Source organism: Narcine bancroftii, chromosome 4, assembly GCF_036971445.1.
Source record: "Narcine bancroftii isolate sNarBan1 chromosome 4, sNarBan1.hap1, whole genome shotgun sequence".
NCBI classification, from domain to species: domain Eukaryota; kingdom Metazoa; phylum Chordata; class Chondrichthyes; order Torpediniformes; family Narcinidae; genus Narcine; species Narcine bancroftii.
Genome location: NC_091472.1, coordinates 292,725,400 through 292,743,579, shown reverse-complemented (window position 1 = coordinate 292,743,579; position 18,180 = coordinate 292,725,400). Strand labels below are relative to the sequence as shown.

General features: G+C 37.9%; 1 protein-coding gene across 2 annotated transcripts in view; it reads right to left on the bottom strand.

Moving 5' to 3' along the window:
- The window catches only part of ly75 (lymphocyte antigen 75), a 139,144-nt gene that overhangs the window by 28,906 nt on the left and 92,058 nt on the right, over nt 1–18,180 (bottom strand). For both annotated transcript variants that reach the window (XM_069935393.1, XM_069935394.1), the window contains exons 20-24: nt 10,267–10,361; nt 9,548–9,690; nt 9,050–9,155; nt 3,538–3,692; nt 2,115–2,238 (exon numbers count right to left, since the gene is read on the bottom strand). In XM_069935393.1, coding sequence (XP_069791494.1) covers nt 2,115–2,238; nt 3,538–3,692; nt 9,050–9,155; nt 9,548–9,690; nt 10,267–10,361 — 623 coding nt within the window. The remainder of the gene's footprint in view (nt 1–2,114; nt 2,239–3,537; nt 3,693–9,049; nt 9,156–9,547; nt 9,691–10,266; nt 10,362–18,180) is intronic.

Below are 18,180 nucleotides of genomic sequence, written 5' to 3'. Positions count from 1 at the left end.
TGTCTTCTGACTGTTAAATTAATTTAAAGCCTGCTCAGGTGGAATAATTCACTGACAGGTCTCTGACTGCTCTCTACAAATTATTCAATGACCACTATGATTGTCAGCAGTGAGGAAGTATATAGAAGGGAGATTGATCAGCCCATTGAGTAGTGTCACACCATCATCCTTGCATTCAACATTACCAAAATAAAGGAGATGATTGTGAGGAAGTCAGGAGAACATGAACTATCCATCAAGGGCTCAATGGTGGAGAGGGTCAAGAGCTTCAAATTCTTGGGTGTCAACATCTCCGAGGATTTGTCCAGGAGCCTCTTTGTTGATGCAATCACGAAGAAGGCTCCCCAGCAGCTATAGTTTGTGAGGTGTCTGAAGATATTCAGTATGTCACTGGAGACTCTCAAAACATTTACAGGTATACCGTGGAGAGCATTCTGGCTGGTTGCATCACTGTCTGGTACAGAGCTGCCAATGCTCAGGACAAGAAAAACTCCAGAGGGTTGTTAACTTGGCCTGCAACATCACAGGTCACTATATCGAGGATATCTACTACAAGAGGCCGTGGGTTAAGAGAGCAGCCTCTATCCTCAAGGAGCCCCCCCACCCCCAAGGCCAGGCCGTCTTCACTCTGCTAGCATCAGAAAAAAGGTACAAGAGCCTGGACAAATACTCAGTGGTACCCAAGGACAGTTTCTTCCCCTCTGCAATCAGATTCCTGAATTATCAATGAACCAAAGAACATTGCCTTTCATTTTTCATGTACTATTTTTATTTATTTTTATAAATGTTTGCACTATTGATGCTGTAGCAAAACAATGAATTTTATGACGTGCAAATTTTGATTCTGTGAAAATAAATAAAGAAGAATTGCCCTCGCCACAATGCCTTTGAGGAGAATGAATTTTATTTTCTAAAATCATAGAGGCAAACAGAAGGGGCAGCATTTACTTCACCACCTGTTGGCTCAAGTTCGTTGTCACATATACCAAGGTACAATAAAAAAAAAGCTTTGCGTTGAGTCCAACCAGCACATCAACCCGTAGTATGTAAAGCAATTAATAGACAATCTGGAATGTCGAGGTACAGACGGACATCAAAATGGAGAAAGAGTAACATTATTTTATAAATGTAAGGTTTATTCAAAAGCCTTATAGCAGTGGGAAAGAAATTATCACTGAATCTGGCATGACATGAGTTCATCCTCGTGAATCTTCTTCCTGACACAAGGAGAGTGAAGATAGTGAGGCTGGGAATGGGATGAGATGTTTTTTTGAAGTTACAATGAGTGGACAATCCTATTCCAAAGTTGCTTCTGAGCAGCAAGGTGAAATTTTGCCAACTTCATCTTCGGCTGGGGATAGATTCTGGGATGGAAGAAGTGAATTGGAGAAATACAAAAGATAGCAAGGGAAGAGGACAAATACAGAACAATGGGACTTCAATATAATGTTCATTTTACATTTAGATTGCCCTCAGCAGCAATGTTGGAGGGTTCACTCACTCATTGCAACTTCAAAGAAGTGTGGCTGGAATATAGGAAGTTAAGAGTGATGGGGAGGATTTAAATATGTCAAATGGAAGCTTTAATTTAAACAGTGGGAATAGGCTTGGAATTGGCATGGCTAGAGGTTCCCCCCCCCCACCCCACCCCCCACCCGAGGTACAAGATGGAGTTTCTTGTTAGTACATGTGATGTTAGGTGTCCTTTTGTTGGATTGTCTATGGCTTCATTAATTCCGCTTGAGGTGTGCTGGATCACAAAGGTTACATATTGTCTGGTTCAGTTGGAAATCATGGCGGAGGATCATTTCAGTGGTGATCAAAGGTAGTGAGGGCTCTAGCCTTCATGCTGCTTCGATACAATCACACAATCAATAATTATGATCAACTATTCCCTGCATTTTCCAAGGCTTGAATGCAAATGTGTCATGCTAATTGGAAAGAAATCATCATCTTAGTTCTTCACCAAAACATTATCCAAATGTTGTTCGTTCAGGTAGTTTCACCAATATTTCACCAATCCACTTCCATTTAGGAATTAGAATGCATGTTGTTGAAATACAGATTCAACATTTTAAATTGGTTGGAACTGCACAAGAAGTAAAAGTAATTACCTTGATGTTTCTGGCACACAACAGTGAACTGTTCGTCATCACAAGGCACAAAATCCCACTTTCCAATAAATGGGGTGTTTGGTTCATTTAGTAGAATAGTACATCGTTTATCGATATTAAAGAGCTAGGAACAAATTTCAACATAAAACTTGTATTGAATATAAAACTTTTTAATAATAAATAAAGTTGCAATTTCTCTTCTGGTGTACAGCAATTTACTAGTTTGGAATATTAATTTTAGAGGCCCATTTCTAAATGTAGTTTTATACCAATTTTAGCAGAAAGAGAAAAATAATGTTGGGAAATTGAAAAACAGTAAAAGAAAATGAATGATTTACATCTGAAATATCTATATGTGTCCTGAACACACAAATCTCCTCACTTGTCAGGAAAGTAGAACAGCAACTGCACTTCCTAAGAAAACTGAGGTGGGCTTTCTACAAGACTTTCTACAGGACATCTATCAAGGGCGTCCTGGCTGGCTGTATCACAGTGTGGTAAAGTTGCTGTAGAGCAGCGGATCGCTGGAGTCTCCCTTACCCCCATCAACTTGATTTACCAGGATTGCTTAAAGAGGGCTTGGAAAATCATGGAGGACCTGCACACAGCATTTTCTAGCTACTCCCATCAGGAAAAGATACAGAAGTATCAGAGCCACAACCACCAGGCTGAGGAAGAACTTCTTCTGACGAGCAGTGAGACCTGCTGAATAACTGCTAAAACAACTCTGCACCTCTATTATTTATTAAAAATATTATTTTAATATATGTATTATGTATATGTATCATTTGTCTGTATGTGTTATGTCTGCGTGTGTGTCTGCACTTCTGCACCAGAGAATGCTGCTTCGTCGGGTTGTACTGTACAATTAGATGACAAATAAACCTGAACTAGGTATGCAGCCTTTGCAAATCATTCAAACACTCAAAGTCTGGTCCTCACAAAAGTCCTTATAAGATCATGACAAAGTTAAATTACCAGACTGCCATAAATAATAAATAATGGAACCATTATCTCTTTGCATGGTATGTTTTTTCTCCTTTTGAAGTCTGAGCCACTGAATATCACAGGCATCAATGGATTGAGCCTGTTTCACATCGACTTACTGGGGGATCGTGGACTGAAAAGTCAGTATTGTGCCAATAAAGAGGTAATTATGCTCATTATAGAATATTTCCATCTTATACAGCATGCAAAGCAGATTATATAATTGAATAGATGATATCATGGCAAATCTGCATTAAATTTGTACAGATTCAGCATAAAAATTGGAATCTGGTACAGTGGTAAAAATACTTGACTGCTACGTTAGAAGATATATATCTGTAACAGCTATAGAACTCTGCAAAGTAACATTTGATGGTATTAATTCACCATCAAAGCACCTTTTTAAACTGCAGAATTTATGAAGCATTTTACTTACATCTAATTCCAGATCTAGCTCCATTTCGTATGATAGCCAATTTGTATAATCAACTGGTCTTCCCGTTACCCATTTGTTGTTTCCAATTCCACTTGTACTTTGCATACCAAGCCAAAGTTTTTTTGGCATCGAAGGTAAACGAGATACAATAAAGTCTGTTAATAAAGAGGCAAAAAAATTGAAGACACGAACTTCAGTTCAATTCCAAAACAATGACAGTATGGGTAACAGTAGTATTATTCCAAGTTGCACTTTCCTATTCAACTCCTAACATCAATTAGGTGAATTTTCATCTGACTGGTTTTGAGGAAATTGTCAAGTTTTGTGGCATTTGGCAGTATGTCTAAACTTTGAGATCACAAATTGACAGCACATCTATGAGTACGTGTTGGATTTCTAAAGACACACACCAAGAATGGTCCCTCCTGGCCAAGATATATATTTTTTTTTAAATTAAAAAAAAATCACTTCATGTACAAGAAGCTGTACCTTTGGTTGTGATATTTTTTTACTTTTTGCTCAGTGCTTTGGAAAACAAATGATAAATATTGCTGTTTCAATTTAAACAAGTTGTGCTTTTCACAGAGCAGGATTTTTGGGAGCACCTGAAATCCCAAGCCCATTTTATTCTTCTTCTCCCACTCAAACCACTTGTAGCTTCACTTCAACCAGAGCACCTTATTATAATCATAACCAGCAATCTGATTCAATTGGCCACAGCTGCTTTAATCTTTTCACAAATAAATCACTCATATTCAACAATAGTTCATGGATTTAAAAAAAAACTATTGGAGACTGTCAAAAGGGAACCAAAGTTAACACAGAAATACAGAATATGTGGAATAACTAAAAGTAGTGCATTAATTCCTATGTTTTACTACCCTGAAAATATTAAGTCTAGTATCCTGCCACTGAATTTTGATGCAAGGATATGGTACATTTTTTGCTTTTGTCAGCAGATTTATCTGGATACAGTTCCTTTAAGTGCATTACTGTGAACATGCATCAATGTTGTTACATCATCAACCAGCAGGAATAGAAATTCACCAAGACAATTTTTAAAACAATATCTTATTAATAATTACCAATAATATAACATCTTACTTAAATTGAAACTTAACTCCAACTATGCACATTTATACCTGTGTGTATGCGTATGTGTGGATTACCCAAACCATTACATCTTAGGCACAATTCTGGAAAGTCAATTCCCAAAGCTCAGTCTTAGAAATCCTGTGTTGAAACTCAGAACTTTTAAATTCTTGTTCAGAAGTAATTACGAAGTAGACTGCCTTTAACTCATGAATCCTTGTCGAGTTACTTCCAAAGAAATGCTCTTTCAAACAAATGACTGTCACTACTCTCTTCCTTGCACAGGGGAAACAAAACTTGTGACCCAGGCAAGAGTCAGACAAAATGACTATCAGAATGGTCACGATCCAATGAAGCAATTCTCTTGTTTCTTTTATCCAGATATGGGCAATAAAAAATTTACAATGGTCACAGTGGTTCACTGTTTTTCCTGACAAACAGTAGAAGTGTCCCTTTCACACAACGTCACTTCATTTCTGTCTTTTCAGGTGACCCGCTGATGATACTGCCTTCAGTTTCAGTTTCAAAAACATGACTCATAAATCAGACGACTTCTCTCTCACCAGATGTCCTTTCTTCAGGTAAACAATCCATTGGTTTTTAGTTGAGAGCATTAACTCTAGTTTGTGGTTTTGGTGTCTGAAAAATGTCATGAACTGCATGTAGTGAATGTGTGGAATTTGTTGCCACGAGCAGTTGTGGAGGCTGTCATTGGGCGTTTTTAAGGGAGAGATTGATAGTTTCTTAGCCAGGGCAAAGGTTATGGGGCTGAGTGGGAAAATGGATCAGTTCTTAACTGAATGCAGTGCAGACTCATTGGGCTGAATAGCCTATTTCTGCTCCTATGTCTTATGGTCAAAGCCTCAGGAAAAAAGACAATTGTAATTAGGCTGGATTTTAACATGTTGTAGAATCAAAGAATGCAAAGTTACTGCCGTCTTGGGACAGTACAAGATGAATATGAGATACACTGAGCATTAAGCTTAGGTTTTCAGTTCGTATCTCACTCTGTTTTCAACTACTCCTATGCTATTCTAATGCCCAATTGCCCACCCTCCAGCATAATCTTTTGCTGGTCCCTCATCATCCTCACATTGCAAATGCCCCAGAGAACTGGCAAGTCTTGGAATCAGCTGCACTTACGAAAGAGATGACTTGATTGTTTGTTCACTGAACATTTATTGCTGCAGTTATCTCCACTGAAAGTACAGGTAAATTGTGGGGCAATACTAGATACTGTGCAAAGAGTAGTCGCTTTTCACTACCACAAAAGCCCACCTTCCCCCCCCCCCCCCCCGCCACCTCTACAGGTCAACAGGTTCAGAAAAGGCTTGATAAACTGAAACCCAATGCTGAGGAAGCATATATTCCCTATAGGATTTGCAAGGGCTCATACAAATTTGTTTCCTCTTCAGTACCATTGATAAAAATTATTTTCACTAAAGCAAGTAATGAGCTCCTGGAAGAATTCAACCGGTTGAGCAGCATCCATGATAGAAATGGTCAGTCAACGTTTTGCGTTTGGAGCCTTTATCATTTTAACTATGATTTCCCACTTTTCTGCCCACTATTTTTCCCCATCTTGTACCTCTAGCTGCTGGACTGTTGAATCCCACAGTAATCTAAGTGTCTTTCCAGTGCATCTTGTGTTTTCAGATTTCCTGATGGTCTGCTTCTGAAGGCATATCATGGTTGGTCCCAAATCTTTAGCAGCCCCTGGAGACTGGTAAAACACTTTACCATGACCATAGAAGCCTTCTTGTGCCAACACTAGCTGGCACAAGGGGACAATCTGGAATAGTAAAGGTACCTACTTCTGAACTGGAATCCATGATGAACCGTGAGCACCCCCAGTGCTGCCTGGAGGACAGAAGCCCTACCATGGACAATCTCTGGCCTGAATATGGGGGGTCCCCAAAGTAGAAAGAACAATGGTCCTTAGGACTCATTATAATTAAGTTCAGGCTCCATAAATCTCTGGTAAAACCACACTTGGAATATCGTGTTCAGTTCTGGTCACGTTATTACAGAAAGGATATGGAAGCTATGAAGACTAGGTCTTTTCTCTTTGGTGCGAAGAAGGATGAAAGGTGACTTAATAGAGCTCTGTAAGATAATGATAGGCATAGATAAGGTGGACAACCAGCACCTTTTTCACAGGATGGGAGTAGCAAACACCAGAGGACATCTTTTTAAATATTAAAAAAAATTTAGACATACAGCACAGTAACAGGCTATTTCGGCCCACAAGTCTGTACCACCCAATTAACCCACACTTCCAGTATGTTTTGAAAGGTGGGAGGAAACCGGAGCCCCTGGGGAAAACCAACGCAGACGTAGGGAGAACAAACTCCTTACAGACAGCGCGGTCTCGATCGCTGGTGCTGCAAAGGTGTTGTGCTAACCGCGCTGCCCTTTGTTCAATACAAGGTGAAAGGAAGAAAGTTTAGGGGAAACAACAGGAGGAGGATTTTTTTTTTATATACAGAGAGGTGTGGGTGCCTAGCAATGCATTGGCAGGAGTGGTGGTGGAGGCTAAGACAATAAGAGCACATGGATGAAAGAAAAATAGAGGGTTATGAGATAGGGAGGGTGCAAGTGTTTTTTTGGGAAGGTATATAAAGGTCAGCTTAACATCATCAGCTGAAGAGCCTGTACTGTGCTATGATGCTCTACATTTTCTACAAATTCGAGGGGCTGTCTCCGCTGATTGACTACAGCCAATGTCAGAGAAGAGGGCTGGAATAATAAGCTACACAAGTAGTAGCAGTAGCAAGTCACAGCAGTAGTTGTAAGCAGTCACCTGGCCTTTCGATTCCGCTGCGCAATTCCTCAGGATTATAGCTCATCTTCTATCTCCATGCCAGTTTCACACACTGTCCTCATCTCTTGATTCCTTTATCATCAGAAATCTGAATACCATGACTGAGCCTCTTTTGTGTAAAGAATATTGAAGGATCACCACCCTCTTTATGTGAAGTGATTTCTCTTCACCTGACCCAAAGGGGCTATTCCTTCTTTCTCAACTGTGACATCTCTTCCCCCCCCACCCTGGTTTAAACCTTCTCAGCTAAGGGGTCCTGAGGAATCCTCCCTGAATTTAGAAGTCTGATCTTGTCAAGCCATGCATGAATCTTGAGAATTTCAATGCAATCTTTACTCGTACTTGTGAATTCGCACTAAATCTACTTGGGACAGTGTGAATCAGACCGTGATATGGGATTGTGGATTACAGTAATAGGAAAAAAGGATTGGTAACAATGTTTAGTTGCAATTATAATGTAAAGAACACGGCAGAACGTCGAGCACTGTCACGCTGAACACCGGCACACCTCAGGGCTGTGTGCTTAGCCCGCTCCTGTTCAATTGACTGACCCACAAATGCCACGCCAGATCCAACAGAGTCATCAAGTTTGCAAATGAGTTGGCCTCATCAGCAACCATGATGTGTTGCACTACAGAGGTGGAAAATCTTGTGATATGGTGCGAGAATCTGAGTCTCAATGTGGACAAAACAAAGGAGTTGAGTGCTGGCTTCAGGAACACCATGGACAACCACCCTCCAGTACATATTAATAACTAGGTAGTGAAGAGAGTAGAAAGAACTATGTTCCTCAGCCTCTACTTAATAAATAACCAATCCTGGAAACACAACATCTTCTCACTGGTCAGGAAGGCTCAACAGTGACCTCACTTCCCAGAGAAGAGTGAAGTGGGCCAGGCTACTGGCCACCATTCTGTCATCTTTCTACATGAGCTCTATCGAGAGCGTGACAGTATGGTACGGATGTTATCGAGTGGTGGTCAAACCCACAGGTCCAAAAGAACAGCAGAGGATCACTGGGGGGCCTCACTCTTTCCCATCGATGCGATCTACTGGGATCATTGTTTGAAGAGAGTGTGCAGAATCACTGAGGACCCCTACCATCTATCAGCTACTCCTGCCAGTAAAAAGGTACAGGAGCATCAGAGCCAGAACCACAAAGCTGAGAAATGGCTTCTTCCCATGGGCAGTAGGACTGCTAAATAACTGAATGAAATGCTTGTACTAACCCTCCGAGACTCTACTATTTATTTTTATATATGTTTATACAGTATGTATCGCTTGTCTGTATTTGCCTTATGTCTGGTTGTGTGCATGTTTTTGCACAATCAGATGGTACTAGAACTGTTTTGATTTCTTCCGTACTTCTCTCTAACTGACTACATTAAAAAAATATTTGTGTGACGTGAGGTGAAAAGAAAACAAGGCTTTTATTTAAATGTGGTGTGGCCCCCAAGGGGAGGCTGTCGGGCCCTATTGAAAATGGCTGGTCTGGACGACATTGCAAATATCTTATTATTATTATTTTTAAAATACTATAACTCTAATATTTTTAAGATTTGGAAATAATTTTACAGCATGATTTAACTAACATACCTTGCTCAACAGAATTGGCTATAGTCGGCAAATTACCACCAAGGCTCTGACAGAAACGTTGTCCTGCTTCCCATGAAAGGTATCGCAGCTTTATAAAGTTATAGCACTAAATCAAATGAGATAAAAATCATAACAATGTCTCTTTTCATTGAATCCTACTCCAGTCACAAACAGAACAAAGAAATATGTTTGACTGGGATACCGTCTACCAGCCTCAACATTTAAACCCTTCTAGAACTGCAGTGCACATTGTGAAAGCATTCTCCAAATCCATAATCTTTAAATAGGGGCAGCAGGTGAGATGCTTCTCCAAGTCACTCAACCTTCTATTTTGGAAATGGTTCTTTCTCAGTCATCACTGCAGTCAAAAATAATGCGTCATCCAATACATTACCTTTCAGCGTCCTTCCCAATCTAATGAAAATTGCACTGAAAACTAGACATTCCATTGAAATTCATAAATTTTAGGTGCAAGTTGACGAAAGATCCTTTACTTACATTATCACCAAAGGGGATCCAATCGCCTGTACAGGGACTGTCGTGATCCCTGGTTTCAGGTGACCATGGCTCCAGTGAAGATATATTTAGCTTTTGACAAATAAATGGAAGATGCTTGAAACAGTCGATAAGCTCATGGAATTCTGTGGAGGGGAAAGCACTGGGATGTTAAAAACCCAAAGGATCGTAATTTTATTCTCATAATTTCAAAGCAATATAGTGCAATACTCTAAACACAGAGGAGAGCCATTTCATGCACATTTCTGAATGACATGGAAATAAATCTCCTGTTTTTAAAACAATTCTCCCCATCACTCTTTTTCCTGGTGGACACACACACGTATAAATACAGGCTGCAAAGCCTTTTGAGATAAATTAGAATGGTTTAGTCCTGTTACGTAGAGGGTAGGGAGAAAACAAATTGAAGTTAGATTTTTTGTGAACTGTGGAAAAGTGACAAACTTATGAAGGTAAAATGCACACACATTCAATTGATTCTTCTATGGGCCAAAACATCTCCCACATAAAGTTGACCCAAAAATAATCATCTTCATGAAAGGCAGCAACATGGTTAGAAATCAAATTAAAAAGGGAGAAGCAATTGGTTGAGAAGGATTACAGATTACACTTGAAATAGTCGAACTGGAAAAAGATATTCAACATTTTATAGGAAATAAGCAACTGAAATACACAATAAATATATGACGCAAATTACTTACCTCTCCACCCGCCATAATAAGGGGTTATAAACCAACAATCCTTGTAGTGGTTGTGGAAGGAGAGAAATCGGTGGTAAAAATCATGTGGACTCAAACTAAAAAAAAATGGAGAAAATATGAACAGGTCAGATGATAATTGTTTAATTAAATAGAAGCTTGTTCTGGTGAAATATTTCCTTCTTTCTCCTAGGTTGAAATAGTATCTTAATATATATTTTTTAAATTACAAAATTGTTCCAAAGTAGAAGGAGTATTAGAAGTAAACAATAAAGAAGTGGATTTAAGGAGGATCTTAAAAGGGATGAGAAAGCAGCAGGGAATTTAAAAAAGAGCATGGGAGATGGCTGACTGAACAGTTACTGGTCATGGGGAAGGAAGCATGCCAAGGACAAGCAGAACAGAAAACCTATGCCTCAGAGGATAAATGTTGGATAATGTGGAGATGGAAAGCCAAAAGGCTAGAAACTTTTAATTTGGGGATCTAGGATAAAATTAGACAGAAGTCTTTAGACAATTTTAAGATTTATTTTTCAGGATCTAGGCATGGTTGGCAAGGCTAACATTTACTATCAATTCAAATGGCTCCTGAGAAGATTTTATGAATGTACTCAGTGTTGCTGGGGAGAAAAATTTCAGAGTTTAGATCTAGTAATGGAGAGGTGATCCATTTTCAAAACAATGCTATTTGATATGTCGACAAATGTGCAAGTCATTGTACTCCCAGGGCCTACTGGCCCTATCATCCTTATGGTAGAAATTATACATCAGATATAGGTGCAGAAATGGAACATTCAGTCCATTGAATCTGCTCCACTATTCCATCACAAGCTGATCCATTCCCCCCCTCAGCCTCACTCCAATACTTTCTCCCCATCACATTTGATACCCTGACTATTAAGATATCTTTCAACTTCTGCCTTTAATACACCCAACAACTTGGCCTCCACGGCTGCCTGTGGTAGCAAATTTCAGGGGTTCACCACTGTCTGGCAAAAATAAATTCCTCTTCATCTCGGTTTTAAATGGCGCCATTCAAACCTGAAGTCCTGCCCTCTTGTCTTAGACTCCCCTACTATGGGAAACAACTTTTCCACATCTACTCTATCCAGGCCTTTAAACGTTCAAAATGCTTCTCAGAGGTCCTCCCTCATTCTTCTAAGCTGCCAAGGAGTACAGACCAAGAGCCATAAAATATTCCTCAAAGGTCAATCCCTTAATTCCATGAATAATTCTTGTGAATTTTCTCTGAATGCTCTCCATGCCAGCACATCCTTTCTTAAATAAGGATCCCAAAACTGCACCCCATACTCTGTGAGGCCTCACCACAGTCTTATAAGCTTCGACATCATATCCCTGACCTTATATCCTACTCCTCCAGATATGAATGCCAACATTGCATTTGTCTTCTTCACCACCAACACAACCTGGAGGTTAACCTTTAGGGTACCCTGAACGAGGATATCCAAGTCTCTGCACCACCAAATTTTAAATTTTCTCTCCAACCAAATAATAGTTTACTCTTTTATTCCTTCTACCAAACTGCATGATCATATACTTTCCAATATTGTATTTCATTTGCCACTTTTTTTTGGCAATTTTCCTAATCCATCTATGCAGTCTCTCCATTTTCTCATCACTACTTGCCTCTCCAACTATCTTTATATCATCTTCAAACTTGTCCACAAAACTATTTATTCTGCAATTCAAATACTTAATATATCATGTAGAAGTTTGCCTGTTGTGAAGAAATGATAAGCATGATTTGGAAAAATGTGCACAGATGGATGAGAACATTGCTTTTCTGAAGGAAAATGGAGTTTGTATTGGGCGTCCGTGTAAAGGACACATCATCAAAAATAAACTCGGCTCGACATAAAGTCAAAAACATCCTAAGATGCTACATACCTTAAAGGAAAAGAAGAATACAGAAAAATAACAAATTACAAGAAAAGCAAATGAAAGCAGTACTGAAGCTTACTGGGGCCGGTGAAAATAACGGCTAACTGTTGATAGTACCTCTGCAGGTCAAGGCCAAAAAAGGAAGGGCAATAGTATGTACTTGTACATTTCTGGACCCAGGAAGCAATTGTGTCATTTTGCATTGTGGGGCTAATGAATAAGCTCAATCTTCAAGGGAGAAATACAAACATTCTATTGAAAACTAGTCAAGTTAAACACATTGAAACCAACATGATTTTTGGCCTAGAGATCACTGGACTGGATAGTAGTGATTTTTATGAATTACCAGGTGTATATACTCAGAAGAAAACATTCCACATCAAAACGACATTGAACTGTGAACGCATTTGAAAAATATTCGTTTATATAGCAACTCTGAGATTCAGTTACTGATTGGTTCAGATGTACCAAAGGTTCTGGAACTACTAGTTTTGATAGTGAGAGGTAGACTTTATGCTATCAAAACTATGCTTGGATGGACAATCAATGGACCATTAGAAAGAAAGAAAGAGTGTTACTGCTCAGGAGCAGTCAGCAATGTATCAATTATGATATCTGCTGTGAAACTCAACTGTTCAAGACAAAACCTCACTCCAATACTTTCTCCCCATCACATTTGATACCCTGACTATTCAGATATCTTTCAATCTCTGCGTTTAATACACCCAACAACTTGGACTCCACACCTGCCTGTGGTAGCAAAATTCAGGGGTTCACCACTCTCTGGCAAAAATAAATTCCTCTTCATCTCGGTTTTAAATGGCACTTTTAAATGCAAACTGTTCAACAACCAAAACCCTTTGAAAGAATGCAAACAGTTCTTAGAAAATCTTGCTGATGAAAATAAATCAAGAGCATCTAAACTGGTAAAGAAGAAATTGTTTTCATCAAATATGGATGAAAATTAAGTATTAGAAGATGCTGCAAATACTGCAGGTGATTATTCCTGCAAAGCAAAATCCAGGGCAGAAATGAAACAAATGTCTAGGAACAAACCCTAAAAGTAGCTTTAGCAGTCGAGATGCACCAGCAAACAAGATCAATGAAGAAATCTTGCAGCAGGTTTTAAAACGAGCAAACACAGAAAATTGCACTGATGGTATAAAGGAGCATTTCATTGACAATATGGTGCAACTGCCTTAAGAGGTCAAAATGTTGAAAAGGACTTAGAAAACAGTGACCCAAAGAGGTTTGACTTTGTACTTGTAAACAAAACTGATTTTCAGATACAATGGCCCTAACGTCGACCACTGGTAGCCAACCAGAATAGGATCCCTTATTCCCATTCACTGTTTCCAGCCAATCAACCAATGCTCTACCCATACTAGTATCTTTCCTGTAATTTCATGGGCTCTCTTAAGCAACCTCAACTGTGCACCAAGTTATGTGCACCAACTTGTAAAACGCTTTTTCAAAATCCAAATATACATCCGCTGAATTTCCTTTGTCCAGCCTTCTTTTCAGGAAAGATTATTCCTTAATGCTGACTTTGGCCTTTCTTGTTGTGCACCAGGTATTCTGTAACTTCACCCTTGAGAATCAATTCCAACAACTTCCTAACTACTTTTTTTTAAACTTTTTTATTTTTCACACCATAAATCACAATAGCCATGATATACACTTTTTCTTTTCCACACATTTACAGTGACTTTTTCTCCCTCCCCCCTCCCTCCTCCCAAGCCACCCCCCCACCCCCCCCTCTCATCCATTTTAGGTATACAATCTAGGTTGCATTAATTCAGTCAGACAATGTTGTCATTCAACAAAAATACACCAGAAATTCTACTGAGTCCATTCTTTTCTTTTCTTCTCCTTCCATCAACTTAGGTAATGTTTGTTCCCGGTAGGTTTTCGCTATTGTATTTAATGTAAGGCTCCCATACTTGTTCGAATATTTCAATATTATTTCTTAAACTATATGTTATTTTTTCTAATGGAATACATTTATTCATTTCTATATACCATTGTTGTATTTTCAAATTATCTTCCAATTTCCAGGTTGACATAATACATTTTTTTGCTACGGCTAGGGCTATCTTGACAAATCTTTTTTGTGCATCTTCCAAGTCAATTCCAAATTCTTTATTTTTTATGTTACTTAGGAGAAAGATCTCTGGATTCTTTGGTATATTGTTTTCTGTTATTTTATTTAATATCTGATTGAGATCATCCCAAAATTTTTCTACTCTCTCACATGTCCAGATTGCATGAATTGTTGTTCCCCTTTCTTTTTTACATCGAAAACATCTATCAGATACTGTTGGGTCCCATTTATTTAACTTTTGCGGTGTAATGTATAGTCTGTGTAACCAATTATATTGTATCATACGCAGCCTCGTATTTATTGTATTTCTCATCGTTCCAGAGCATAACTTCTCCCATGTTTCCTTTTTTATCTTTATATTTAAATCTTGTTCCCATTTTTGTTTAGTTTTACCATTTGTTTCCTCATTCTCCTTTTCTTGCAGTTTAATATACATATTTTTTATAAATCTTTTGATTAACATTGTATCTGTAATCACATATTCAAGGTTACTTCCCTCTGGTAAACTCAAGTTGCTTCCTAATTTATCTTTCAAGTAGGATCTCAGTTGGTAATATGCCAGCGCTGTATCTCCAGTTATATTGTACTTATCTCTCATTTGTTCAAAGGATAAGAATCTACTTCCTGAAAAACAATTTTCTATTCTTTTAATCCCTTTTTTTTCCCATTTTCTAAAGGCAAGGTTGTCTATTGTAAAAGGGAGTAGCTTATTTTGCGTCAATATTAGTTTTGGTATTTGGTAATTTATTTTATTTCTTTCTACATGAATCTTCTTCCATATATTGAGGAGATGGTGTAATACTGGAGAAGTTCTATGTTGTACCAATTTTTCGTCCCATTTATATAATATGTGTTCAGGTATCTTTTCCCCTATTTTATCTAATTCTAGTCTCGTCCAGTCTGGTTTTTCCCTTGTTTGATAAAAATCTGATAGGTACCTTAATTGTGCGGCTCTATAATAATTTTTGAAGTTTGGCAATTGTAAGCCTCCTTGTTTATACCATTCTGTTAATTTATCTAGTGCTATCCTCGGTTTCCCCCCTCTCCATAAAAATCTCCTTATTATTTTCTTTAACTCTTTGAAGAATTTTTCTGTCAGTTGTATTGGCAATGCCTGAAATAAGTATAGTATCCTTGGAAAAATGTTCATTTTAATACAGTTTATCCTTCCTATCAGTGTTAGTGGTAGCTCTTTCCAATGCTCTAAATCGTCCTGTAATTTTTTCATTAGTGGATTGTAATTGAGTTTATATAATTGGCCTAGATTTTTGTTTATTTGCACACCTAGGTATCTTATTGCCTGCGTTTGCCATCTGAATGGGGATTCCTCCTTAAATTTTGAGAAATCCGCGTTATTCATAGGCATTGCTTCACTTTTATTTACGTTTATTTTGTATCCCGACACTTCTCCATATTCCTTCAATTTCTTATATAGTTCTTTTATTGATAGTTCTGGTTCTGTTAAGTACACTATCACATCATCCGCAAACAGACTGATTTTATATTCCCTGTCTTTTATTTTTATTCCTTTTATATTATTATCTCTTCTTATCGATTCTGCTAGTGGTTCTATAGCTAGCGCAAACAATAATGGTGATAGTGGGCATCCCTGCCGCGTTGACCTGCTTAAGTTAAATTGCTTTGATACATGTCCATTTACTGTCACTTTCGCTAACGGTCCCTTATATAATGCTTTAATCCAATTAATATACTTCTCCGGTAAACTGAATTTTTGCAATACTTTGAACAAGTAATTCCATTCTACTCTGTCGAAGGCCTTCTCTGCGTCTAAAGCAACTGCTACTGCCGGTGCTTTATTTCCTTCTACTGCATGAATTAAGTTAATAAATTTACAAATATTGTCTGTTGTGCGTCTTTTTTTGATAAATCCAGTTTGGTCTAAATTTACCATTTTCGATACCTGTTCTGCTAATCTGTTCGCTAATAGTTTAGCTATTATCTTATAATCTGTGTTTAGCAGAGATATTGGTCTATATGACGCTGGTGAGAGTGGATCTTTCCCTTGTTTTAGTATCACTGTAATTATTGCTGTTTTACATGAATCTGGTAAGTTTTGTGTCTCATCAATCTGGTTGATTACATCCAGGAGGGGCGGTATTATTAGGTCTTTAAATGTTTTGTAGAATTCTATTGGGAGTCCATCCTCTCCTGGTGTCTTATTATTTGGTAAATTTTTTATTATCTCTTGTATTTCTACTGTTCCAAATGGTTCTGTTAATTTATTTTGTTCCTCTATTTGTAGTTTTGGTAGTTCAATTTTAGTCAAAAATTCATCTATTTTCCCTTCTTTCCCTTCGTTTTCGGTTCGGTATAATTGTTCATAGAATTCTCTGAAGTTTTCCTTAATTTCTTTTGGATTATATGTAATTTGTTTGTCTTTTTTCCTTGTTGCCAATACCATTTTCTTAGTTTGCTCTGTCTTAAGCTGCCATGCTAAGATTTTGTGTGTTTTTTCACCTAGTTCATAATATTTCTGTTTTGTCTTCATTATATTCTTCTCCACCTTATATGTTTGTAATGTTTCATATTTTATTTTTTTATCCGCCAATTCTCTTCTTTTGGTTGTATCTTCCTTTATTGCTAATTTTTTTTCTATGTTTATTATTTCCCTTTCCAACTGCTCTGTTTCCTGATTATAGTCCTTCTTCATCTTGGTTGCATAACTTATTATTTGCCCTCTAATGAATGCTTTCATTGCGTCCCATAGTATAAACTTATCTTCCACTGATTCCGTATTTACTTCAAAGTACATTTTTAATTGTTTTTCAATAAATTCTCTAAAATCCTGTCTTTTAAGTAGCATGGGGTTTAATCTCCATCTATACATTCTTGGAGGGATGTCCTCTAGCTCTATTGCCAATAACAGGGGTGAGTGGTCCGATAATAGTCTAGCTTTATATTCCGTTTTCCTAACTCTCCCTTGAATGTGGGCTGATAACAGGAATAGGTCTATCCTTGAGTATGTTTTATGTCTAGTCGAGTAGTGTGAGTATTCCTTTTCTTTTGGGTTTTGTTTCCTCCATATGTCCACAAGTTTCATTTCTTGCATTGATTTAATTATAAATTTGGTTACTTTGTTCTTCCTGTTAATTTTTTTCCCCGTTTTATCCATATTTGGATCCAAATTCAGATTGAAATCCCCTCCTATTAGTATGTTCCCTTGCGTATTAGCTACCTTCAAAAAGATATCTTGCATAAACTTTTGATCTTCTTCGTTAGGTGAATATATATTAAGTAGATTCCAAAGCTCTGAATATATCTGACATTTTATCATAACATATCTCCCTGCTGGATCTATTATTTCCTCTTCTATTTTAAATGGCACATTTTTGCTAATTAATATAGCCACTCCTCTTGCTTTTGAATTATACGATGCTGCTGTTACATGTCCTACCCAATCTCTCTTTAATTTCTTGTGCTCCAATTCAGTTAAGTGTGTTTCTTGGACAAATGCTATATCTATTTTTTCCTTTTTCAGTAAATTTAGTAGTTTCTTCCTTTTAATTTGGTTATGTATTCCATTAATATTTAGAGTCATATAGTTCAGCGTAGCCATTTTATATTTTGTTTATCTTCTCTTTCCATTTTTCCATCATTACCTTTCCTCCTTTTCCATTTCTGTTTTCTTATTTTCAACTCTTTACCAGACAACATTCCTACAACATCCAACATTTTCCTTATTCTCCTATTTCTATCTTCTTTATCCCCAATCTCCCCTTCCCCTCCTGAGTTGCCCTTTATCCCTTGTCGGACAACCACATCTCCCCTCTCCATTTGGATTTGCGAATCCACTCGCAAGCGTCAACTGATTTTGCAGTGGCCGCTCTTTTCCCCCACCCAGCCCCCCCCAGAAAAGATTTCGCTTTTTATATGTCACAAAGGTCACTCTT